Source organism: Nomascus leucogenys, chromosome 8 (assembly GCF_006542625.1).
Source record: "Nomascus leucogenys isolate Asia chromosome 8, Asia_NLE_v1, whole genome shotgun sequence".
NCBI lineage: Eukaryota > Metazoa > Chordata > Mammalia > Primates > Hylobatidae > Nomascus > Nomascus leucogenys.
In genome coordinates, this window is record NC_044388.1 from 319,655 (window position 1) to 347,171 (window position 27,517).

At 43.9% G+C, this 27,517-nt stretch overlaps 1 protein-coding gene across 5 annotated transcripts in view; it reads right to left on the minus strand.

Moving 5' to 3' along the window:
- SCN8A (sodium voltage-gated channel alpha subunit 8) overlaps positions 1-27,517 on the minus strand; it is a 218,581-nt gene that overhangs the window by 10,251 nt on the left and 180,813 nt on the right. For all 5 annotated transcript variants that reach the window (XM_030816524.1, XM_030816526.1, XM_030816527.1 and 2 more), the window contains exons 17-26: positions 26,670-27,140; positions 26,020-26,137; positions 25,323-25,477; positions 21,799-21,972; positions 15,421-15,543; positions 9,288-9,572; positions 7,380-7,433; positions 6,715-6,852; positions 5,629-5,733; positions 1,528-1,798 (exon numbers count right to left, since the gene is read on the minus strand). In XM_030816524.1, the coding sequence (XP_030672384.1) occupies positions 1,528-1,798; positions 5,629-5,733; positions 6,715-6,852; positions 7,380-7,433; positions 9,288-9,572; positions 15,421-15,543; positions 21,799-21,972; positions 25,323-25,477; positions 26,020-26,137; positions 26,670-27,140 (1,894 nt within the window). The remainder of the gene's footprint in view (positions 1-1,527; positions 1,799-5,628; positions 5,734-6,714; positions 6,853-7,379; positions 7,434-9,287; positions 9,573-15,420; positions 15,544-21,798; positions 21,973-25,322; positions 25,478-26,019; positions 26,138-26,669; positions 27,141-27,517) is intronic.

Below are 27,517 nucleotides of genomic sequence, written 5' to 3' on the forward strand. Positions count from 1 at the left end.
TTATAATGGTACCTGGCACATAATGTATTCCATTAAAATGTGAGCTATCATTATTATTACTGAAAGAAAGGAAACTGTGGTCTAATAAAGGTGGGATGCTATGTTACATTTAAAAAGAATTCTTTCTTTAGTTTTGAGACTAGGTCTCTGTCATCTAGGAAGTGCAATGGCATGATCTCAGCTCACTGCAGCCTTGACCTCCTGGGCTTAAACAATCCTCCTACCTCAGCCTCCCAAGTAACTGGGACTATAGGCACATATCACCACGCCTGGCTCATTTTTTTTTTTTTTTTTTCAGAGATGGGGTTTTATCACGTTGCCCAGGCTGGTCTTGAACTCCTGGGCTCAAGCTGTCTGCCCGCCTTGGCCTCCCAAAATGCTGGGATTACAGGCATGTGCCACTGCACCCAGCCCAGAATTCTTTACTGTAGGACTTCCAAGAGAATTCAGTAATGTTCACTGTGAACCCCCAAAGGAAAATTAAAGGCAGTGTTTACCTAAAGCAATTTCCTCATGAGATTCTTTTCTTAGGGAGAAATGTACAGGATTAGTGTTCCACATATCAACACACTTTTGGACAAGCTGCTCTGGAGGACAGAAGCAGAGGGTGGCACGGGCCAAGGGGAGACCCCTGCCTTCTGGTATCTCAGTCACCACTGCACTAGGCCCAGCGTGGCCAATGGAGCTCTGGGGCTGGTCTCGAGCACTCTCTCTAGTGTGAATGAGTCAGACTTACCTGGAACTAAGTCTCAGTTTTATCACACAAGATGCCTTTCAGGAAGGCAAGGAAACATTTTGGGAGGGCAATCAACAGGGTGGCATTTCCTTCTGCCTGCCTGCCAGGACATCATCTCCCCCACACTTTTAGGTTAAGCAAAATGCACACAGTCGCTGTTAAAAAACATGGACTTTGGGATCAACTCGAGTTATGCCTCCACCGCCTCCTAGTGAGTGGCCGTGGACATCTATACAGTCAAGATAATAAAGAAGCTTACTTCCTGGGATGTAGTAAGAATCAACTGAGACAACACAGGTGAAGAAACTCTCCAACTGTAGTTGGCCCATAGTAAAATCTCAGGAAACAAGCCCTGCCAGTAACAGCAGCACTACCATGGCCACCACCACCAGAACTTACCTAGACGATTTCATTAACAGCCAAGTTAACAATCATTCCTTTTTTCATTTTATAGTTCTATTGTGCTACATTTTTTAATGACAACTTTCTTTTACCTTCCCAGTTAGACTTTAAACTCCTTAAAATCAAGAACTAATCTATTTTCTTTTCTTTTTTTCCCTGAGCCACAGAATTTCTAATCCAAGACTACTAAGAACACTCAGTAGAAACTCACTGACCATGGAACCTGCTAGGCAGGCCCCCGAGATGACTCAGGGGCACACATGGGCTTAAGCTATGAGGGTATCTTGCCTGCACTTCAGACCGTGTCATTCATTCCTCTCCCGGGAAATCTCATCCTCACCATCAGTCAGGTCCCCTTTCCCCTCGCCTACCTCCCCAACCCCACTCACCCACAATGGAGAGGATGACTACCACAAAGTCGAAGATGTTCCAGCCAATGGTGAAGTAGTAGTGCCTCAACGCAAACATTTTGAGCACACACTCACAGGTGAAGAAGATAACAAACACCAGGTTAATCCAGTAGAGGATGTTCTCCATCTGCTTGCTTTGAGTGTCTGTCTCCACCATCATTGTCACCATGTTAAGGCAGATGAGCATCATGATAACAATGTCAAAGGCTTGCTGCGTGACAAAATCAAAGACGATTCCTTGGATTTTGTTCTGGGGAGGAAGGGAAGGAAAAGATAAAAGACTCATGAAAACCTTTCCAAGCCAACCTATGGAAGCTGTCACCCTGCTAATCGAGGTACCCTATCCCTTCTTTTCTGTAATACTGGTCAGCTCTGCTGCTCTATCAGGAGCATGGATGGAGACCAACATCAATATTACCTTACCAAGAGCTTTCCAAAGTTACCATGCTTCTCTCTTTCTGTTTTTTTGTTCGTTTTTTTGAGACAGTCTCATTCTGTTGCCCAGGTTGGAGTGCAGTGGTACGATCTTGACTCACTGCAGCCTCTGCCTCCCGGGTTCAAGCAATTCTCATGCCTCAGTCTCCCGAGTAGCTGGGATTACAGGCACACAGCACCATGCCTGGCTAATTTTTTGTATTTTTAGTATAGACGGGGTTTCGCTATATTGGCCAGGCTGGTCTCGAACTCCTGGCCTCAAGTGATCTGTCTGCCTCGGCCTCCCAAAATGCTGGGATTACAGGTGTGAGCCATCATGCCTGGCCTTTCTCTCTGTTTTTAGAGATGAGTCTTACTGTGTTGCCCAGGCTGGAGTGTAGTGGCTACGCACAGGCGCAATCATAGCACATAGCAATTCAAACTCCTGGCCTCAGGTGATCCTCCTGCCTGAGCCTCCCAATGAGCTGGGCCTACAGGTGTGCACCACTATACCCAGCTGACCCACTTCTCTTTTGTGGACTCTGGATGTCTTCCTACTTACCCAGCTACTCCTTTTTTGGTCTCATCTGCAAGCCATTTCTTCTCTGAATCCCTTCTTTCTCTAAATTTTTGCCCTATGAGAGCTCATCTATTCCTGCTCCTTACGTGGTATCTATGTACTTATGCTTCTCAAGCTTTTCTTCTCCAGCCCATACCTTTCCCTTGAACCTGAGTTGCTTACTTGCCCCTTCTTCTTGATGACTCATAAGCATCTCAAACTTACCAGGTCCAAGCCTCTCACACTTAAGTCCAAAGCAGAGCCAAGTCTGTTCCCTGCCACTCACCCAGCTTGTTCCTCTCACCTCAATTATTCATCCAGGCTCTCAAGCCAGAAATCTGGGGATCACCTTTGTCTATTTCTTCTCCCTCATCTGATCCACTGAAGGGCCTGTTGATTCTTCCTCCAAAATTATAACTTGGGTTCATCCACTTCATTCCATCTTTATTGGCTCTATGCTAACCTGAGCCACCATCATCTCTCATCTGGACTTGTCTGGCCACTTAACTGGTCTCCCACTTCTTCTCTTGCCCTCATCCAATGCAGTCTTCATACAATAGCAAGTGTAATGATTTAAAACAAATGGATCATGGCCAGGTGCGGTGGCTCATGCCTGTAATCCCAGCACTTTGGGAGGCCAAGGCCTCCCAAAATTGATCACTTAAGGTCAGGAGTTCAAGACCAGCCTGGTCAACATGAAGCTCCATCTCTACTAAAAATACAAAAATTAGCCAAGCATGGTGGCAGGCGCCTGTGGTCCCAGCTACTCGGGAGGCTGAGGCACGAGAATTGCTTGAACCCAGGAGGCAGAGGTTGCAGTGGGCCGAGATCACGCCACTGCACTCCAGCCTGATTGACAGAGAAAGACTCTGTCTCAAAACATAAAACAAAAAACAAATGGATCACATCATTCCCCTACTTAAAACCTTTCAAGAGCTTCCCACTGGACTTGCAACACAATCCCTATTGTTAACCTGGCTTACAGGGAGACACCTGGCACAGTCTGACTCTGCTCATCAATGTCCCTCCTCTGGCTCACCACCCCCTGGCCACACTGTTTTCTGCTTCTGGGGTCTTGTGTATTCTGCCAGGAATCTCTTTCCCCTGCTCTTTGGTTCCATCTTTTTTTTTTTTTTTTTTTTTTGAGATAGGGTCTCGCTCTCTTCCCCAGGCTGGAGTACAGTGGCACAATATAGCTTACCATACCCTCTGCAGCCTTGACTCCTGGACTCACGCCATCCTCTCACCTCAGCCTTCTCAGTAGCTGGGACTACGGACATGCTACCAGGCTTGGCTAATTTTTTTTTTTTTTTGTACAGATGGGGTTTCACTGTGTTGCCCAGGCTGGTCTAGAATTCCTGGGCTCAAGCGATCTGCCTGCCTCTAGCTCCCAAGTTGGGATTACAGTATGAGCTACCATGCCCAGCCGGTTCCTTCTCATCCACTCAAGTAGACCCTCCTTAGTGAGGCTTTCTCTGACTACTATATTAAAGTAGATCCACCACTTATGGCTCTCTAGTTATTTTTTTTCCCACAATCTTCCACATTTTATTGTAGCTGTTTGCTTACTTATTCTCTACCTCCCCAACTATCATAAGCTCCATGACAGCAGTGTCTACCTTTTGTTCATCACATAATGTTTAGTGCCTGGTATGTAGTAAAGACTGATAAATATTTGCTAAATGAATGCTAATCATTCTTTATTAATGTTTCCTACTTTTTAAAATATTTTATTTTATTTTGTATTTTTTGAGACAGGGTTTCTCCCTATTGCCCAAGCTGGAGCACAGTGGCACAGTCATGGCTCACTGCAGTCTTGGCCTCCAAGCTCAAGCAATTCTCTTACCTCAGCCTCCTACGTAGTGAGGACCACAGGTACCCATAAACCACGCCCAGCTACTTTTTACAAAATTTTTCTTGTAGAGATGGGGTCTCATTATGTTGCCTAGGCTGGAAGTTATTATATTTTAATGTGGAAGAAAATACACTCAGGTTCCCATATGTAAAGTACTAAACAGAACTTTAGAAATGTTAACCCTTTTCTATTCCCTTTAGTCCCATTTCTATCACAAAATGAAGCTTAACATCAAGGAAATAAAAATCCCCAACTCTTCTCTTTCTTAAGATTCCTTGCTTTTTTGTTTGTTTGTTTGTTTAAGTACCTAGGTACTTGGGCTGGTGCTTATTTTCAAGATTACTTTAACTTGGTGGTTTTCAATCTGCTCTGCAAAGCCCTAGAATTTCTTTTTCTTCAAAAGTTGATGCGGTAGATATGCCACGTGCAGCGCGTGGAACTATAACTCTTGATTCAAACATAGTCACTCTACTTTTATTTTTACAAATTAGATTGTCAGGGAAGCTTTTGTATTAAAGGTTCTGTTGGGGCTTTTTTTGGTGTTATTGTGTCTGTTTTTTAAAGTTGCTAAATGGAAGTTACAGAAGAAGGAACTCTGGGCCTGGCTTTTGGGGGTGATGTCCCACCCAACCGGATATATGGAATCAGGAGCAGGGCATGTCCTTCTCCTTCTCTGAAACAAGACAACCTTCACCAATGGAACAATGGAACGGAATCTCAGCCCCTTAATCTGTTTTATAAAAGGCTCAGCTCAAGAGAGGGAATCAGGGCATGAGGCTCACACAGTTTTATCCTCTTCTGCTCCCACAAATAACCAGAAGCATGATTTTAGCTTCTAGACACATCCTGCAAAGACATACTTATTGAGCAGAGAGAAGCTGGAAAAATTATGACCAAATCCTATCTTGAACTGGTAGGAAAGAGAGCAACTTTATTTCATTTTCTCTTGTTAATTTTTGGTTGTCTCTAAAAACCTCTCTCTACCAGGGCCAAAGCCAGTGTGGTTCACATGCTGATTCTTGGTGGCTGCCCAAGGAAGGCTCAGAGGATAGGTCGAGGATTGATGTAAAAGCCCCCATGCCTTAATTCCTGTTTTTCTGCTATCCTATTCCGATCTTTTAGATGGGTGGTGAGGAGAGGATTGGGCACAAAGCAGCCAATCACTTACCTTTTTCCTTCCTTTGCAGTAACCCTAGCAGTACTTTTCCTACACGGGTTCTCACCAAGGCCTCAGCCTGCACAATGCACTTACCAAGGGGCGGGGAATAGGTTTCTGTGGCTTCTTTGAGCCCAGCTTTTTCATGGCATTATAGTACTTCTTCTGTTCTTCAGTCATAAAGATGTCCTGACCTCCGAAGTAAAGGAGGGAAGAAGAAAACAGACAATTACAACTGGCTCTCAACATGCTATGGGTTTGGACCTAAGGTTCAATACTGAGAACTGCGGGGAGACCTATCCCTTTCCTTTGTAGCTAATAGCTGTCCCAGAGTGGGGTAGACCTGCGATAATCATTCAGCTCTAAAGAGATACCTGCTTTTGTTTTTAGCTCAGGATTTCTAAGATCTTCCAGTCCCAAGGTAGAAAGGAAATGGATTAACTAATTATAGACCCTCACGAAAGGGTAAACTTGAGAGCAGTGACTCTGAAGGCAGTCGTATCTCACAGTCTCATTTTCTGGGGACCAGCTTTCCTGATACATTCTAGAAAAAACATTTTAGAATAAAAAGATCTTCATGTCCTGGCTGATACCCAATTTATTTTAGATGATACCCAAAATTTGGAAATTCTGGTGCAAGAAAGCAATTTGGAGGGTGTCTTGGAGTATGCTGGGATAGACTTGGCTTACAAAATGAGTAACAAGAGCAATTTTTTCAATTTGCTCTGTAAAACTTGTTAACCATCTAGAACAAGTAAGGAAGTAAACTTTCCAAGGGTGGTCTCTCAAATCCCAATTTGCTTGTGCTCAGAGATTGACTAGATAATCACAAGTCTAGAGAGTTTCTACTTCTTGCGATAGCTATTCATCTGTTTCTTCCCTTTTCATCTCTGTTGCTAGACTGCACTCTCTGACCTACCTGCTTCTGGTGGGAGACCAAGACCAGTAATAGGCCTCAAGAATAAAAGACTGCTAGTAAGTGTGGTAAACTACATGCCGCAAAATCCAGCCCCGAACAGAAAGAGTGGGTTGGGGCTAACGTATGGGGGCCAGGGTCACAGTGAGCTGACAATATAGATTGTAGAGAAAGAAAGAGGGACATTTTCTTTCTAGAGATAGGGACAAAGGTGCCTTTTATCTGGGCTGACTTCCAACCACTGGCAATGAGGGGAGGAGACCTATCTTTTTCTTTTGTTGATTGAAGTTATCAATGATGACACCAATGAACAGGTTCAGGGTGAAGAAGGAGCCGAAGATGATGAAGATGACAAAGTAGATGTACATGTAGATATTGTCCTCATACTTAGGCTGCTCATCAGGCTGTCAAAGGACAGGATAAAAGAAAGAGAATCAGCTTCTAGTTTGGAGTTGGACATGCCAAGGCCATCAGCCATAACTGATCATTTGAGCTGCTGAACATCCTGGGGTGGGAGAGCCCTAGATTCTTTCTGCCTGCCTACTTTTCTACACTGGCATGGCCTGCCTTGAGAGGGCACTAGTCGTCCTCCGACTCATGTAGAGAACATGCAAATCATGAGGCCACAGGGAGGGAGGGCTGTCTGCTAGGAGCCATGCTTTTGCTATGAAGCAGGATTGAAGCATAGACAGCTTTACTGGGGCCACGTAAAAATCAAGTCTAATCGTCGGGGGCCAATGTAAGAGAGTGATGACTTACTGAGACAAGGAAAGTGATCTATAATCAGTAAAACAAGCAATAAATGTTCCAAAGAGAAACGTCAACTTCTCCATTCCTCCATCCCTTCCTCTTTCTTGGTGGGATCGGTATACCATGCTGCTTGCTTTCCAGCCATCTGAGAAGGTGGTATTTTCGCCATGTACATCCTTACCTTCCGGGAATCTACAGCTGCATACATGATGTCCATCCAGCCTTTGAAGGTTGCCTGGCAAACAAGAGTCAGTCATTAGACGGTGCCTATTAAGGGAGTGGATGGGAGTCTAGGCAGGGGTCCCAAAGGCCAGGCTTAGGTTCAGTGAGAACACAGAACAGGGGTTTGGGTGCAGCCTCCCTTGGGCACAGAATTTTCTGTTTATTACTACAGGTCCCAGGAGGGCTTTGTTCCTGAAAATAACAACAAAGTTTGGCAAATAAACATGTTGAAAATGGTAATGGGATTAAGGCTTTCCGAAAGGACTCAAAAACATGGGCCTGAGGATCCTGCCTAAAGTTAGGGAAAACTTTTATGAGTGAATGGCAGGAATCTACTGAAAATGCTTGGAACTTAGCACTCCATTCCACTGAGGAATCATTTTTTTAAAAAGGTGGTAAGAAAAAAAAAAAAAAAGTGTTAAGCGATAGGGGTCGGAAAAACCACAGTTGCATTTAAAAGAAAAACAAGATCAGACTTACCTTTTACTAATATACACATGTGTAGCCTAGGTAGTGGCAATACCAGCTTTATCCTTGACAGTCCCTTCCCAATTTAGACTGATTTTGGAAACAAATATGGATAATCCATGTACTAACTATTCTCCGTGTTTTATGTACTCAACCAGATTCTAAGGTTTTTTCAGGGCACAGGAAGGTCTTTATTCGTCTGAGGACCCTAGTACTCTACTGTCAAGCACAGCATCTTGCATATGGCAGGGACTCTGTGACGACCATGTTTGACTGGCTTGTGGATATGCACTGGTTTTCTGGAGATGCTTCAATTCAGATTCAATTGGTGGGTCCAATTTTTTGAACTGGGATACGACAGCAAAAGCTTTGGGGTAGGAAAAACTACAGTTCATTCCATGAACTTTGCCTTCTACTATGAGTTGACAGTGAGTGTTTACTATATGTAAGGTTAGGTTGAGCGCTTCATCTGTGTTATTGCAGTTAGTCTCCCAAGAACTATATGAGATAGGCATGGCAATATAGTAACAAAAATACTTAATAGCAATTTTCATTAATTAAGCATGGTTATATGCTGGAAATTGTGCTAAGAAATTTTTAAAAATCACAAATCCTCTTAACAACCACGCAAGGTATCATTATCTATATTTAATAGATGAAGAAACAGAGAGTCAGAGAGGCTGAATAATTTGTCCAAAGTTACATATCCAATTAAGTATCAGAGTATGGTTCAAATCTATTAACAGTCTAATTTCAAAGCCTACGAGTTTCACTGCATTATGTTGTCTTGTCACACATTCCGAAACACTAGTGAGAGAGGAAGTGAAAACTAAGCATGAAAGAATGAAATTAGGCAAAAGAGAATTATCTAGATAGTTAAATCCTTCCTTACTATGATACATTAATCTGATACCTTTCTCTGGGGTGGAGCTGAGGTGAGTGTGGCACCAAGGCACTGCCATGGTTTTTTCCTAAGTTAACTGTAGTGAGTATGTACTATTATTTTGCTCCATCACAATTGCCATTACGTTTTTGTCTATGTGCTTATCTTCTTGATTTTTTTTGCCCTTCTCTTTAACTGCACTCTCTGACCGGAAAGGGAGGATGATCTCTCTGCCACTTTATTACACTGCAGGAATCTTTATTTGTTGCTGGGCACAGCTCTGCTCCTGATCACAGTGAGAGATTTCCTTTGAGTGAGATCTTGTGGAAGTCAGAGAATACTCAGGAAAGGTGTCTCTCTGAAACTGGTTTGGGGAACAATACTGTCTTCTTGGACTTATTGAGAATAATCCTGATTCTAGAAGTAGGGTTGAGAAGAAGCTAAATGGGATTTGTGCTAGCTGCCTGAATTTCACACAACTGAAAAAACAAAAACAAAAAATAAAACATTACTTACTACTTGAAGAAGGGCCAGGTATCCTGCCCCAACATTGTCAAAGTTGATCTTCACGTTCTTCCATCTGATCTCTGTATTGTTCCCCTCCATAAGCTTTTCACATTCAGTTTTATTGTTGACATCTTCAATTTCAAATCGGATTTCAGAAGTCTCATTAAAGCAGTAGTGGTACTTTCCCGCAAACAAGTTAACTCCCATGATGCTGAAAATCAGCCAGAAGATGAGACACACCAGCAGCACATTCATGATGGAGGGGATGGCGCCCACCAAGGCATTCACCACCACCTGCATTGGAAGGGGAGGTTGCTGAGTGTTGGGTGGAAATAAGAGCAAGCATATTTTTTGATTTCCAGGAGGGGAATGACATTGTGTGGCTTGTTCTGTATGGAAACATTACATTCCCTTTGGAATTAGAGTAACTGGATGGACTGACAAGTAGGACCAAAAATTTCTAAGTCTAGGACTATACTGAAGGAATTTTAAAAAGTTACATCTTTATTTTGACTAACACAAATTCCCCAGCCAAGCTGACCTAGGTCTTCTTTCCTATGCATCAGCCTGGGATTGAAAAATTATTTCTTAGTCCAGTCTCCCTCTTCCTCAATTCATAAAATATGCCCAATGGGAAAATATGAGTAACTTTCAGCTTGCTAGTTGCCTTTCAACAGACATTCCCCCTCTGAAAAACAAGGTATAATTGTTCAAAATCACAGAGAACTACCCGTTGTGGTTAATAGAGAGCCAGTTAACAGTACATAACGTCTCTTTTATGACTACGCAAGGCCAGTTATTTTATTTCAGGCAATAGCTGAGCATGCATATTTTGCAGGCTCAAGTAAAAAAAAGCTATATTCCCTCTACCAAACAGTATAAAATAAAATCTGAACAGATGTGCCTTCACTCAAGGTTCATTATACTTCTCCAGCCTTTTTATTCTGACTTTGTAGGCTTTTAAATCGGAGTCGCTCCCTGCTAGGCTAATGCTGTCATCTCTCTGCTCATTTCAGGCCTTGACTCCACTCATCACAGTGTATTAGAAATAGGGATGACTTAAAGTTTTTAAGAGAGTTTTGGGTTAGATCATCACTGCTCTTGAAACTAAAAAAAATTGGCATATTATTAAAAGTCACTGACTACAGTAAGCTCAGGAATAAAAAAAAAGCAAAAGAAAAAAACCCCTTAGGAATCAAAGTTTCTGGGTTGTTTTCAACTTTGATTTTGCTTTACAGTATCAGTCAGAGCAGCACACAATTTAGAGTTTAGGTTTTCCTTATCTTCTGGTTTTGCCTTAGGCTGCATTGTCACTCATCAGGACATGTGGCTGATCACAGCTACCTGTTCTATCTTGTGTAAAAAATGCAATGATATTCTTCTGCTAAGGAGTCACTCTTCCTTTTAGATTAAAATATTCATTTTGTGTTTCTCCAATTCATATATTAAGGCCTTTAGACTGAGAGGCAGTTATTTCTTAATTCTTAGACCAAGAAATCTCTTCTAGATCTGACAGCTCTGCCATTAGTATAAAGTGTTTATTACTTTGTTGTTTATTATGTTGAGCAAGGAAAGCCAGGATATCTGAAATCTGGAAAACCTTCACTTCTTTTTGAAGAATGATATTCATATTCATTTATGTTACCAAATTTGTCATTTACTCAGATTTGAATTTACCTCTTCATTCTACAGTTGCTCACCCTTTGGCGGGAGCACCAAAAAGCAATGAAATGTGCAAAAGAACAGGCAAAAGGAGGATGATCCACAAATGGAAAAATAATTTCTCAAACAATACGGGAGTAGATTATGTGAAGATTGAAAAGCTCAAGTCTATGTGACAGCATTTCGCAGTAGACCTTAGGTGGGAGATCATGACTTTCTGTTAGACCATTACGGATGTGGCTTAGGAAGTAGGCCCCAAAGACTTGAAACTGAGGCATATTGCTTTTTAATCTCAATTCAGAACCTACTTCCTCTAGGAACTCTTCTGACTATGCAGAGAATGATCTTCGGCTTCTACTCAAACCCAGTCTAACCTGTCCTACATACTATAGGTTACAGTTAAATATGGGTTAATATTTACCGCAGGGAAGAAAAATTAACGAAGTGATCTCTTTGAACTTTTATTCTCATAAAGTATATAGAAAATTTTATATATTGATCCATTTGATCAAGTGAATCAATATACAAAAATATTCAGAGCCTTATTCTCTGATATAAAATCCTATAAAATCCAAAGTTTTATAAGATGCAAATGTACTTTAATCATAACCAGAGGAAAACTTTTTACCTTAGTATTATGAATAAAACAGAAAACAGAGTTAATTTTTAAATTTTATTTACTTTTTTTGAGAAAGGGTCTCTCTGTCGACCAGGCTGGAGTACAGTGGTGTGATCTCGGCTCACTGAAACCTCCCCTTCTCGGGTTCAAGTGATTCTCCTGCCTCAGCCTCCCGAGTAACTGGGACTACAGGTGCATGCTACTGCGCCCAGCTAACTTTTGTATTTTTAGTAGAGGTGGAGTTCTGCCATGTTGGCCAGGTTGGTCTTGAACTCCTGACCTCAAAGTGATCCGCCCACCCCGGCCTCCAAAAGTTCTGGGATTACGGGCATAAGACACCGTGCCCAGCCCAGGGTTGATTAAATGTACTAATAATTCTTCCTTGCTTTGAACATTAGCTGATAAGCTGCAATATGTTAAGTAGAAACTATTTAACTGTGCTCTGTATGTAATGATCATTGTGCTGTTATTCTCAGCAACCACTGGGCAAGAGATCATATTTCTTATTTTGAACTCTCACACTAAATATATATTATAAATGATAATTCAAATTTCCATTGGTAGCACTTAATGAATTTGATCCTCTCTTCTCTACACAAGCTCTCTAGTTATTCTACATTGCCTTTAATTATCATGAAATCTATTATTGTTAAGAACTAGACATGGAAATATCAGTCAATGCTAGGTTTTAGTAATCTATAAAAAGTTACTTTTATCAATGGAAGTTTATACTTGGCAATTGATACAAATCCCATTTAATTGATGAGAAAATTCCAATGGATATTAATTCTTACAGTATTTTTGTCTTCTCTATAATGTTTTGGACATTATTGTTGCTCATTAAATACTATAAAATCTGTCAGCTGGCTTTTAACATCTGGCAGAGGGAACATGGCTTTAATGGACAACTATGTACTGACAATCAACAAAAATGCATGCATGTTTCATGGCACTAATATTATATACCCTCAAAAATTTAACAGCACAGCGAAATCTTTAAATGAAGATTACTATGGAGGAGAGAAAAGCAAAGAACTACATTAAGTATTCCTTTGCCTATAGCACAAGTGCTTCAGTTTTCCTGGTCTTTGGTTTGAGGAAGAAGAGGAGACTGAAGTCAGTGTCCCAGGACAGGCTTGGGTCATATGCTCCCTCTCAAGTGAAGCTCTGAGTCTGTAATTGGAGCAGCACAGTGACAGTTGAGCCCATCTGCATGGATGGTGTTCAGTTTATGAAGATTTCTTATTTAAAATATTCTAAAGGTAATCTCTCAAGTGTTGGCATATAGAAGAACCAAAACCAAAGAATAAAAAAAAGTGCCCCATAGAAAAATAACATTTAAATAAAACATGTGTACCTAATTCTGTTTATTACTGGGGAACTTACTATAAGCTTAGCCAAATCCAATCTTTTCTTCTTGCAGTTACTCTTCCACAGAAGGACTAGGAAACCCGCAGGGCAGGAATGGATCCCTGATCCCTTTTCACCTGCCCAACCAGCCATGGTCAATACTGTCTGTCAGTTGGCTGGAGTCAACCAAATGAGGTGGCACTCTTATTCCAAAGCTTCCCTTAATGCACATTTATTGTTTTAAATTCCAGCTTTGGGTTCAAACTTGTTCTTGCCCATATTATCTTACCGAAAAAAATCTTGATGTAGACGCTTTTCAAATAAAACATCGTAATGCTTTTCAAATAAAATTATCTACTGTTCTGATTATTCATTCGGGACCTCCAAGCTCCTAAACTACTTTCAAGTTGACAAATGAAAGTTTTTAGGGGACTGGAAACTGAGGGTCCGGGAAAGGTACAGAAAGAAGGGGCTAAAGGGAAGAGGTGTGGCTCCTAAACGGCTTCTGCCTCCAGGTTATTCAAGGAACTGCCTCATGAGCAAACTGGCCTCAGCCGCCATGAGGACTGAGGACTGCTTCTGCCTGCCTGGACAGGGCTGACAGTAATGAGCGTCTAGAGGGAAAGAGTTAGTAACAAGCGTCGGATGGGTCAGATGGGCATTTCTTTTGTAGGGGGATGGGGGCATTTCTTCAGGTATTACCAGTCTCTTTTTGGGAGATCAGGGATCACCGTAAGGGGATGCGGAGGAGCTCAGGACAAGTACTGTCTTCAGTGCACTTCTTTTGGCTGCATCTTGTCCTCAGTTTTTCAGTCACCAAAGTGGATTATCAACTTTATAACAAAACCAGTATGGTTTATTAAAACATTTTATTAGCTCCCTCTGGAAAATGTGCAAAGGTGCAGGGAGCAGAAAAGAGCATTTTAACCACATTTTCAATCTCACCGTGGCTGTCTAAACCACTGAATCTTGTGTAATAAACTCTCTTCCTAAATTTAGCCTGAGCATAGCAATGACCTTATTGCACACCTTCTAAAACCTCTCTTATCTGTGGGACAAAGTCTTAAAATCCCCAGTTTTTGGAAAAATTAAAATAAATTTACACTACAGTGGAACTGCCCTTCCTGCAGATGGTTTCAGGAGAGTTGCAGAAAGCTTACATTTAGTAAACCAAACTGTGACTGTGCTACAGAAGAAACACGAATTTGTTGCAAAAAGCATTTGTCTGGATAAATTAACATAATAGAATTCCCAAGTCCCAATTACGTTTTCATCTTCCTATGCAACTGTGGGTGGCTTCATGGAGTAACAGCCAGGGATCACAGATGAGGAATGAATGTAGCAGCACTGTCCTGGTATCTAGTTTTTCCAATCGGTCTTGCTTCATGTCGACTATTGTAACAGTTTAATTTTTATTCCTACATTCTGAGGTTTGCACATTTAAAAATATATCCTCTGGTTTGCTCTCCTGCATGTATTCAACATCTGAATTGAAGCGAGTTTTCTTGGTCTCGTTAAGTATAACAGACCTCTCTCTGATCACCACAGGACAACTGTTACCACCAAAGCCAGTTGCCCCTTTGATTTTAAGAAATTGACTTTTTAGTGTCTCTGTGTGTGTGCGCGCATGCGCACGCACGCACGCACACGCACAATTGTTTAAACCAAAAGAGACAAGAAAATGGCACCAAGAAGGCACCTTGTTTCTAAGTTGGTGGGGTGACAACACCCTGTATTGTTTTGGGTGGAGTATCACCAAAGCAGGAATAAGAGGGATCAAGAAATTTCAGGAGAACTAGCTGATATTCAGTCATCTAGCATCATACCTGGTTGTTGTTTTGACAGTGTTAGGGGACCATACAGCATGGGCAGAGGGGTTGGGGGTGAGGAAAAAAGCTTTGCTATCAGACAGAGGCTGCCAGTCCGTATGGGACTGGGCTGAGAACAACAAGGTGCAATAAGAGGAATCTGAATAGAAAGAAAAGCATTTCTTCTCCCAGGGCCATGCCAAATTCTGCTCCATCCCCAATTCCAGGCCTGCCATCATGTCTTCAAGCCCATTCTCAGCTGCTTTCTCAGTGACCCCAAGGCCACAGTCCCCACCTGGCTGATGCCCCTACACAGCACTCTTCCTGCCTGAAGCCTGTGCTTTTCAGTGGGTCTGTGGGTTACAATTCCCCTTCTTTGCACCTGGTGATTCTCCCTATTAAATCAACAGCCCAGAAAGCCGCCCCGAGTGCTACAGGTAAGCCAGGCCAAATGAGAATAGCCAATGTTAACATGTTCTGCGATGGCATGTTGTTGGGAGTGGGGCCAATATTAATGTGATGAGGCAGCTTAACGCAATTCCCCTTTGCACGGGGCAGGTGTGGGGAAGAGAGTGGAGGATCAAATCAGCAGCTGCATCACAGAATTCGTGTTTGAATGATCTTTCCACCATGTGATCAGTTCTAGCATGCTTAAACAGTTTCCATTGGCATGCAGAAGGATCAGCTGCTCTTAGTATCTTACCCTCATCCCTTCAAATCGTGATAAGGCTCTTAAGGGTCTCAAAGCTCTTAGGGTCCTAAGGGACTTTATGGCACCTAGTTCCGAGTAGCCCAGGGCATTAGCTATAAGGCTGACTAAAGAGACCTACACAGAAACAGAAGAGAAGAACAAAAACAAAAAAAAAGAAAAAAAAAAAAAAAAGAAAACAGAGGTTCCAGAGTGTTAGAATAAAGCCCCTAGCACTGAAGACACAGATTGGGCCCCCCAGGTAGAGGAAGTGGGTAACACCAGCTGCCTATTTCAACTTGACTCAAACGACCTGGAAGGAAAGGTGGTTGAGAGGCAGAAGAAAAAACAAGAGGGAAGAGAAAATCGAGAAGGCGGTAGAACATACACACAAGTTGGAAAAGGGGAGAGGCTGACGGGAGAGGGAGAGAATGAGGAAGTTCCACTGGAAGGAGAGGAGCCTGAACAGACGACAAGAGCCTTACCCTCGCCCTTTACAGTCTCTGCAGGTCCCAGAAGTCCCCATTAAATTAAGCCAGACAAATTTAATGGTACCTATGGAAAAGAATACAGATAAATACACATACTGCACACAAGCTGCCCCCTCCTCAGCTCATTCACCATTGGCTTTCCAAGAGGGACAAGCTCTCTTACTCCTGGTTGACAAAAAACCATTTGTTTGAGAATTTGATGCGTCACGACATTAACAACAATGAAAACGTTCAATAAGTACCATGGCTGACTTGCAGTTCCCAAGAAGAACTGTGGCTCCATGAGAACTCACTTAAGTGAGTTCTATCTCTATCTTTTAAATACATCCTTCTATCTCTCACTTTTAACTACAACAACCCTTCTGACTTTTAACTATAACCAGGACCCCTCCATGGCCACAAGAACTTGGGTGAGTCTGGACAACTGAATCCATACTTTTCCTTATAATTCTCATTCCTTCCTTCCAGAACAGTCCAAAATGAATTATCCTCAGGTCTCTCATTTCCATGTCAATCTTCTATAACTTTTATCATTAGAATAATAGCTGGAAGAATTATTGGAAAAAAATTTGATAGATGAGGAAATTGAGACCCGTACACAAGAATTTGCCCAGGGTTACACTGGGAGTTCTGCAGCCAAGATTAAAGACCTCCACTGCCGGACTCCCAGGCCAATGCTTTTTCTTCCACAGATAGGTCATGTCCCCAGTGGGCAGGTTACACGACAACATTCCAACAGGACTATCTGGACAATCCAGAGTTGAATATGTTGCCGTACCAGGGGGAAGAAGCCTGCAGACCTCCAGGCTTAGACGTATGGTCAAACACTTTCCTGCTCTGCCAGAGGCAAACTTACCTTGTTCTACCAGAGCTCTCACAGCAGTGACCACGATGCCTTCGCAACACCATGCTAACTACATTTATGCCTGCCTGGGCCTGAGCTGAGAGTTACAGAATTCTTCAGGGGAAGGCAGACCTAAAAATACGTTTAGTTAGTCAAAGTCCAGAATGTTTGGGTTCTGGGTTTCTTTTTTTTTGAGACGAAGTCTCACTCTGTCGCTCAGGCTGGAGTGCAATGGCGCAATCTTGGCTCACTGCAACTTCCACCTCCTGGGTTCAAGCAATTCTCCCTGCCTCAGCCTCCTGGGTGAGTAGCTGGGATTACAGGCATGTGCCACCATGCCCGGCTAATTTTGTATTTTTAGTAGAGATGGGGTTTCACTGTGTTGGCCAGGCTGGTCTCAAACTCCTGACCTCAGGTGCAGGTGATTCGCCTGCCTTGGCCTCCCAGAGTGCTGGGATTACAGGCTTGAGCCACCATGCCTGGCTGGGTTCTGGGTTTCTTACAACACAAATTCTAGGATAGGTTAAGATATTTCCATCAACAGCTCTTAAATTCTTCCTACTGGGAAGTGGTGGTTGCAGATCAGCTTAGCTTACTTAAATTGATGATATTTTAAAGAAAATTTAGAGAGGAAAAAAAAGAAACAATCTACAGCTTAGTTTCATTTGCTGCTTTTTAACTCTATCCTAGGGCTTTACTTCTTTGATCCTGTGTCTGTGAATTGCACACACACAATTTTTAAAAAATTGAAGACATAATCAAGCAGCATGACTGGCAGGGGGTAGAAGTGGAAGGTGAATGACCTAGCAAGGGTCAGGATGAGCAGGTGTAAAGGTTTCGATTTAAAAAACAGGTATGGCCAGGTGTTGTGGCCGAGGTGGGTGGATCAGTTGAGGCCAGAAATTTGAGACTAGCCTAGCCAACATAGTGAAACCCCATTTCTACTAAAAATACAAAAATAAATTAACTGGGCATTGTGGCACATGCCTATAATCCCAGCTGCTTGGGAGGCTGAGGCAGGAGAATTGCTTGAACCCGGGAGGCAGAGGTTGCAGTGAGCGGTGATGGTGCCATTGTACTCCAACCTAGGCAACAAGAGAGAAACTCCATCTCAAAATAATAATAATAATAAAATCAATAAAAAATAAAAAGGGTATGAACCTTGATCTATGCATGTGCCCATAATCCACCAGTGTAGTTATCTTCTCTGAAGCCCTGGGCAGTGTCCAAAGCAAGTCTGGAAGTAAATGTTGCCCTATTAGGCTACCCTAATTTTCTTGGAAAGGCAGACGGTCCAGAGTTCAATGTCTGCCTAAACTATGGGCCACAAAAGCCCTATCTAGAACACAGTAGCACCAACTAATCCCTTTCTCTCCATCCGTCCATCATTATCAGTAAGAATTTATATGGAGGTATCTACTTCCCTATTATTGCCAAGTGCAGCCAACTCTTAACTCCAAAAGAATTGAAAGTTGCCAGATTCTTCATGAGGCCTTAATAAGTATATCTGAAGGGAAGCTATTCTTTCTCAACCATGTAACCTGGACTCAACAGTGCCCTGGGTCAGCTCCATTTTACAAAACTTTGTCAGGTAAAGATTCCAAGAAACTAAGCTTTGAGTGGCTATAGGCACCATATAAGGTAAGAAGATCCCAGCTCTTCAGGATGGGTGACTTATCTGATAACAAATAGCCCACAGTGTGGAGAATGAAGGAGGAGGTCTAAGGGCCAATTCAGTGGCTGGCTGTAAATGTTGCTGAGAGATAAGCTGTTACTCAGCTGATTAATCTGGCCCAGGACGGGATCAATAAGGGTCTTATCTGGGTTATTCTTTAGCAGTTGAGGGCTCTCTTATAATCCTCTGAGTCTCTGTTAAGCCCTTCCTGGAGATAATCCTAACATTGCTTAAAGTATTCTTTAAGGAAAGAATCAAACCTAAAAAACCCAAACAAACAACAACAACAAAAAAGGAATTGAGGAGACATCAAATTCAGGGCATCAAGCTGGGCGCCATGGCACGTGTCTGTAGTCCCAGCTACTCAGCAGGCTGAGGTGGGAAGGCTGCTTGAGCCCAGGACTTTGAGGCTGCAGTGAGCCATGATTGTGCCACTGTACTCCAGCCTGGGCAGCAGGGTGAGACCTACCTAAAAAAATTTTAAAAATGAAAAAATAAATAAATTCAGGGCATCTATGGTTGCAGGCTGGAAAAAAAGGGAGAAAGACATTAGGTGATTTTTCCAAAATGATGTGAATATTTTCAAACGGAGAATGTTTTCAGCAGTCTGAATTCAGGATGAGGCATGTGGTCTCTGCAAGTCCCCATTTCCGGAACCGACAGGCTTGCTGATCTCCATATACAGTGGGATAAATGTCCTGGGGAAAAGATGCCAAAATTCTTTTACAGGACACAATCTCCAATGCAGCCAAGGACCTGAGCAAAACAGAATGTTTTCCTTGTTTGGGAACTCATATGGCTTATAAATAAAAGGAATTAACCTTGGAAGTCATCTGGATAATCCCATGACTCTGAAAAGTACTCACAGCTTTAAGGGGCAACAAGGAAGAATGAAAATCAATTAGGAAAACAAATGCGATGAGTAACAGACTCAGACATCAAGTCACCAGTGGATGGTGTTAAGTTAGGACCTAACCTTCTGGATGTTCTAAAATGCCAAAGAAACCAGACACTACTGAAATGGATACCAAACAGTCCAGCGGTTCCAGCTGTTCAGGTGACAGGCCAAGACTAATTGTCCATCCACAACTCAAAAGTGGCAGCGATTGGAGCCACTGTGATGGCCTGGGCATGTCCCCCGACCTAGCACAAGCCTGGAATCAGGCCATAGTTGCTGTGTAAGCTCCCCAGGGGCTGGGAACATGCTTGCAACAAGGATAACCTCTATTTCTCCTTATTGCTTCTGGAGCAGTTCTACACAGATAATGGCATTCAACTATATTACTTACTAATAACTGGCACAGAGGTCTTCACAGGAGCCAGTTGGGCACCACTGTAATGTAATGATCAAGCAACCCCCAAAAGCTAGAGGAACTGATGAATTAGTGTCAGTTGGCTGCATGCCTGTCCCATGCTCTTTACCCCCTTCCACCTCGTATAAAAAGTCATAAAAACGTTTGTGAAATAAATGCTGGCTGGGCACAGTGGCTCATGTCTGGAAACCCAACACTTTGGGAGGCCAAGGAGTTCCAGACCAGCCTGGGCAACATGGTGAAACTCCATCTCTACCCAAGATACAAAAATTAGCCAGGCATGGTGGTGTGTGCCTGCAGCCCCAGCTACTCGGGAGGCTGACATGTGAGGATTGTGTGAGCCCAGGAGGCAGAGGCTGCAGTGAGCAGAGATGGTGCCACTGCACTCGAGGCTGGGTGACAGAGTAAGACCTCATCTCAAAAAATAAATAAATGCTAATGTGTAGGACTGTTAGTGCTTTAGCAGCTTATTTGTTTAGCAGGGGCATGTGGGATACCTGATCAACATCCTCAAATTCTGGGTAGCTCACCCTAGGGGAAAGAGAAGAACGTGTTCTGGTGAGGGTAGGTCACGGTGGGGAAGCTCTGTTTCAAATCACAGCCTCCCCAGGCAGCTGGGAGTACCAGTTTGAGTTCAGGTGTCCCGCCTGACGCCAGGTAGTCCTGAGGAGCTACTGTGAAATGAAGACTCTATGGCACTTCCCCTTTCTCTAGAAAGAGAACTGGCCCAGTCTCACTTTGGCTCTCTGGGTCTCATCTCAAGCCCATTCTTTAAGTCTTAGAGTTCCAGCTTTCTGTCTGTGGGAGGTACAGGTCCTTCCACCACAGGATGGTATCAACAGTTACTGGAGAGAGTGCTAACATCTCTCGCTGCGAGGGTCTCACATTGGTACTCTCTAGGGCTGGGCTCCTCACCTCATTTAGGCATTTCCCAAAGGCTGGCTTTTTGAAATGGGGATGCAACTGAGGGCACAGTGACAGTTCTGGGAAGGGGGCCATTAACCATGGAAATTGCAGACAATGTATTGGAAAAGAAATCCATTTATAGAGCAGAAATCATGGCTCAGTGTTGGGCACCTGCCATCGGAGACATTTCTATGCTGCTCTATCCTGGATCCCAGAGGTACTCTACAGGTAGTTCACCATGCAGCCAATGAAACCTGCATTCTAGATCAGTCTAGTCTCCACCGTTCTACTTTCTTGGCACTTCACAGCCCTCAGAAGGAAGTAAATTTTCCACAGGCCCTGGTCCTACAAATCCCATTCATCCTTTCTTTAAAATGCTGATTTGGCTGAAAGAAAGAAGCTTTAGTTATTACATAGAATAAGAGAACAGTCATCATCCTTAGTAAAGCTGACAAGGGACAAGTGATGGTGGGGTGAGAAAGAGTTAGAGAGGATGTCACTTCCAACCTGGAAAAAACATAGGAGGTCATGGCCAGCAAACCTCGGAGATAGTCTTGGAACCTGGAGGAAAAAAGGATTTCTCAAGTTTCATGATCACTGTAGAATGGCAACGTGTGGGAAGAAGGGGGGACTTTATTTCAGTATGAACTCCCCTCGCCTAATAAACTGACTTGTTTGGATGAGTCTGGTATCAAGACTTGAGTTGGATGGAAGTGTTCATGGGAATGGTCAGCAGGAGAGACCACAGAGATCCCACTATCACCTTCGTCCCAGCAGCCCCCATTTCATTCTCTCACCCCTTCTCCCAGCCACAAAAAGAGGACATCTTGCTGGCCTGGGGCAAGAACTTTCCTGTCCCCAGCCTAGTAACAAGGGCCTTTAAGATCAGTGATTCCACTTCTCCTAATCTCTGAATCTAAGTTAAGCCAAACCCACCAGACTTAAGAGTTGGTTGGTTAGTTCCCCTGGAGCAAACGCAGGGACTTCAGAGTTCCCCTTCCTAAAATGAAGATCTGAGTGCTATGAAAGGAACTTTACCCACACCTACATCTACATCTTGATCTATAACCTGGGCCCAGGGCAGCTACTGCCATTAGAAAAAGAGAGACCCCTGTTTCTGTGTTCCTGCTGCAAGGGGTGGGAAACAGAAAGCAAGACACCTACAGCCACAATGAGGAAGTCCAGCCAACACCAGGCATTGGTGAAGAACTTGACGAAGCCATAGGCTGTCCACTTGAGCAACATCTCCAGGATGAAGATATAGGTGAAGACTTTGTCAGCATATTCCAGGATGGTGCGGATGGTCTTTCTCTGCTCAATGTAGATGTCCTCGAAGGCCTAAAAGAGAGGCAGCAGCTGCCTATGACAGTGCCTAACGGCAAGCAGGCCACAGGGAGCACTGCTATCCTCAGGGAGCCCTCCCACATGGGCTGGCCTATCATCAGCTCCCTGTCTCCTTCGCTTTACTCCCCCACTACACAGGCTTTTTATTTTTTAACAGGTTTATTGAGATACAATCCACGAATCATAAAATTCAGCCATTTAAAATGCCTTTTAGTATATTCAGAGTTGTGCATCCATCATCACAATCAATTTTAGAACATTTTCATTACCTCCAAAAGAACCCCCACACCCTTTAGCAATCACCCCCTAAACCCCCAACCCCCTAGCCCTAGGCAACCACTCACCTACTTTCTCTCTCTAGATTTTCCTTCTTAACGGCTGAGTAATAGTCCAATATATGGATATACCACATTTTGTTTATCCTTCATCAGCTGATGGACATGTGTGTTGTTTCTATTGTGAACAATGCTGCTGTGAACATCTGTGTATGGGTTTTTATGTAGACATGTTTTTATTCTCTAGGGCATATGTCCAGGAATGGAACTGTTTAATTTTTTGAGGAACTGCCAAACTGTTTTCCAAAGTGGTTGCATCATTTCACATTCCTACCAGAAGCATATGAGTGTTCCAATTTCTCCACATCCTCACCAACACTATATATAAAAGACATGACAAAATCTTTCCTCCTTTTAGTCCCTTGACACCACAGTATGGGTGGAGGGTCATATGGGTGGGAGATACTCGGGTGAAGAAAATCTTATCACTATTTCTTTGGCATTCATGAATGGGATAATCCCTTATATGGTGGTGTGAGCATTCCCATCTGCAGAGTGGTGGACCACACAGGTGTGGTGCCAAGAGGAGGGAATTCCTAAAGCACAGGAAAACCTGTGGAGGTGGGAGGAAGTCCTCTGTGATACAATGGGAAGTGCCTGCTCTGAGCAGCTCCGGGAGAATAGAATTGGGTTGTCTGCAGCCTCACCTTCCAAAATGGAGGCACATGGGTATCGGGTGCTCCACTTTCTCTTTTTTTTTTTTGGAGACGGAGTCTTGCTCAGTTGCCCAGGCTGGAGTGCAGTGGTGCGATTTCGGCTCACTGCAAACTCCGCCTCCTGGGTTCACACCATTCTCCTGCCTCAGCCTCCTGAGTAGCTGGGAATACAGGCGCCCGCCACCACGCCCAGCTAATTTTTTTGTATTTTTAGTAGAGACGGGGTTTCACCATGTTAGCCAGGATGGTCTCGATCTCCTGACCTCGTGATTCGCCCGCCTCAGCCTCCCAAAGTGCTGGGATTACAGGCGTGAGCCACCGCGCCCGGCTCCACTTTCATCAACAGGCAGTGGGGGGACAGGGGTCATGGGTTCCACAGTCCTACTCAGGGTCTCAGTGCAAATAAATCCCCTTTGCTCAATCAAAAAGGCAACAGCTTCCACGTCAGGTTTCCCCTTAAACCCATCTGTTAGAAATCCCTTCTATAATTCACGGCATGTGAGATGCCCAAGACCGATCTCATGTCACCGAGGGCCCTAATCCCCACTCTCTTCAGTCCATTGTAACCACGTTCTACTTTCTTCTTGGACATTTTAGCTGTGGCTTCATTTTGTTATTCTTTTTTTTTTTTTTTTTTTTTTTTTTGAGATGGAGTTTCGCTCTTGTTGCCCAGGCTGGAGTGCAATGGTACAATCTCGGCACACTGCAACCTCTGCTTCCCAGGTTCAAGCAATTCTCCTGCCTCAGCCTCCCGAGTAGCTGGGATTACAGGCATGCACCACCATGCCCAGCTAATTTTGTATTTTTAGTAGAGACATGGTTTCTCCATATTGGTCTGGCTGGTCTCGAACTCCCAACCTCAGGTGATCCGCACGTCTTGGCCTCCTAAAGTGCTGGGATTAAGGCGTGAGCCACTGCACCTGGCCACTTTGTTATTCTTAAATCTCATGCCTACTGTTGCACAGGGTCTGCAGGTACTGAACCAAATATCCTTTGCCTAATCATTAAGACAAATAAAAACTGTTAAAGGTGAGCAGTAAAGAAAGTTCAAAACCTTTAGTTCACTACTGCTTTATTTTTTTTTGTAGAGATGGGAAAGAGAAGAGCCAAACAATGGGTCATACTGTTTAGATTTTTGTTTACTAGATTTGAAGAATAACAATGAGAACAATAATAAAACGCCTTTCTCCAATCACTCGGCTTAGTCTGATCCTCTCTTTTCTTAAGGGCAGAGACCATGCTGTCATCTCAGGGGCCTCTGAGGCACCTCAGGAAGTGTTGTGTGAATGCTCGTTGATGCAACAAATGGCCCAGGGGCAGGCGGGGCAGTCTGGCTCCCCTTCACTCAGATCAGTGGCTACCAAGCCATCTTTTTTGCCTCCTACTTTAATCCTGACACCTTCCTGTGTAAACCTTCCCCTCACTTCCCATGGTCCTTTTCATGAAAGCTGTCTTCTTCACCCTTGGGCTTGTCTTTAATACGCACTGCTGCCTCTCTCAGCTTTTCTTATTCTCCTGCCTCACAAATCAGTGAAACTTCCCAAGTCATTGTCAAAATCTTTAACACTGAATTGGGGGTTTCTCCCTTGTTATGTTTTTTTTTGCTTCCAGATCAAGCTTTGATTCCACACCTACATGAATGTGCCCACCTTCTTTAAATACACTTCAACATTATGCATTCTGCACCTTTCCCTTAAGGAAAGTGTGTACTGTCTCTGGTCCCTGCTGTCCTCAAAACTATTCAACCAGCAAGCAGCTCCCTCACACCACACCCTGTCCAGGTCTCCTCAGTTATAACCCAGCTAAAAATAAAAGCAAATGCCAAGATAATTAGTCTCAGCAGTGGAGGGGCCTGTGTGTTCAGGACTTGTATGTTTCACTGATTAATAAGCACTTAGGACAATGTGAATATAAATAACCTTTGTACCAGAGATCTGACTCTAAACATTTGCTAATGCCACGTGTTCTCTAAATCCAGTGGGCTGTGAAGGGACAGTGAGTGGAGGAATAACACCTCCCTCCCATCCTGGGTAACCGAAAAGCAAAGAACAAGAGATTTGGGGCATTAGGTAAGAGAGGGAAAGTTCATTTTAGGGGCTGCTAAGGATGGGGCAAACCAGGCAGTGGGGACACATGAGAGGAATAGTGCTAAGAGGATCACAGTGTGAACAAGTATAGATTCTAATCCCACAGGCTCAAAGTAGCAGCCTAAAGCACTTTAACAGATCATTATTCTCGGGACCACAGCCAATCTGTTTTCAGAGCCACTGGGCTTTGGCCTCAGCCTTTTCCCACTGGCTTCTCTACACCCTTCCCCAGCCAGTCCCTCCTCACACTCTCCCCTGGACCTCACCAGGGCGCCACTGCTCAGCAGAATCATGAAGATGATGAAGGTCTCAAACCAGTTGTGCTCCACGATGAGGAAGCAGGTTTTCCGCAGGATCCACCAAGACTTGCCTAGCCCTTCCTCGATGTTGACCTGGCAGCACTTGAACCGCTGGACACAACCTGGCACCAGCGGGAGAGGCAGGTCAGACCGTGGAAACGTGCCCCGCCCAGACCTGCCCTCTCCTCCATCTCCCAGGCCCTGCCAGGTGCTGCCCCACCACACAGCCAGGAGGACAGTGGCTGAATCAGAATGTCTGATTCAGAAATGGAGAGGGTGGCAGGGCTGGGGCTATGCTGCAAAGGCTAATGGGGCAAGGCCCTCTGGAGTCAAGAAGATGTCCTACTAAGAAGCAGCGAGAGGGAGCAGAAAAAGGTAGTCAGGAGGCAGGCACAGCCATGACAGAACAGGCCATTCTAATGGAAATTTTCGGGCTGATGCCAAGAGAAAATGGACAATGAAAAGTGTGAGAATAGAAACTTGTTATGTACTCGTCAGATACAAATAGGGGAAAAATCTAAGTTTCCTTCAAAATGGTGGGGTGGGGAGCAAAGTTCTTGAAGATAGCCACTGAGCTGCCCCTCGCCCACCACTAGCCCTGGCACAACTGTGTCTGTGAGCAACATGAGTATCCCAAGCCCATCCCCTCCTCATCCCCTTTCACCTTCTGTGAAGCAGGCATCTGGATCCAAGTATTCCTCAGGCTGTTCCACAGGGACCTCTTCTACTTCTGGTTTGATATCAATGGTACTTCCTTCAGAGGAGCTGGTGTCATCTAGTTTCTAGACACGCAAGGAAAAGGGAGATCAGGCAGCTCTGCGGCAACATGCCCACTCCACACTGAGAACTCTGCCTCTAGTGGGGATGAGGCGCCAGCTCTGACTCTTCTCTAGAATTCTTACTACAACTCGCGATAAGCAAACCATATCCACGGGCCCTCAAAACTTCTGTCCAGATGGGATATAACATCGAAACCTACCCACGGACGACAATGACCCACCCAAAGCTAAATGCAGCTATAGGTTGGTTTCAGGGCTATAACTCAGATGAATGACAGGGAAGTACTCGAGGGCTTATCCCAGCCTCTGCCCCAGATGATCCAGAAGTGACAGAGGTGGGTCCAGGATCATCTTAGGATTCCACCTCACTTAGGAAAGGCCTAGAATGATACTGGGAGGGTGGAATTAGTTCTCCAAGTAAATTGGTTATTCCAGAATCTCTCTACCAAGCCCATAGCTGAACCAATCCCCAAGGCTGAGAGCACCCTGTTTGTTCTCACACAGGATCAAGGCTGTTTCTAGGCTGGGACCTTACATCTTTGCTGCCTTCAGGATCCGACTCGCTGCTAACATCCTCTGTGTTGAGGTTCTCAAAGTCAGACTCGCCCACAGCAATGGGTACCCGCACAGTCAAGTTGGGGTTGTTGATGAAGGACATGTGGTCCTCATCAATGATGTACTTCTCCACGCTGCTGCCAATGCCGCTGGTTGTGCCATTGCCATTCTTCTGGAAGTCGCCATTCCGGTGGATGTCTGCACCGGTGTGATTGGCGATACAGTTGGCCTTCTTTTCATACAACTCATCCAGAGGCTTCACCTCATCGGCCTCACGCTGCTTAAAGTGGGCCTGCATGAAGGCGTGCACCTTTAGTTTGGTCCAGGCCACACCCTTCTTGATACGGATCACTGAGATCTGGAGGTTGTTCATTTCCCCATCGTCATCTGTGGCAGCCAGGTTGTCTGCACTGAAGGAGCTCAGGAGCAAGGCCAGAAACAGGTTCAGCACCTATGCCAGTAGCATTGGAAAAAAGGAACAAATGTAGAAAAGTTATCCACCGAACTCAGGGTTGCAAACTGGAAGCCAACGGACTTCACGTGACAGACTCAAAGAGGCTCTGTTGTGTTGTGTTTGGCCCACATAGTATTTTAATGCTCATGTTACCAGGTGGGAATATGTTTGGTTTTGGTTGTAATACAAGGAGTTTAGCACCTCTTTTCTTGGGTCTTTTATAGTTTTACATACATATATATGTACCCGAAAATATATTACTTCTCTTATAATCAGAAAAAACGAAGGCTGTATCCATTTTGGAAGGACATTTCCCCAAAATAAAAAGGTGAATATACATTATTGGGGAGCGTCACAAAGTGCATAGATGCCAC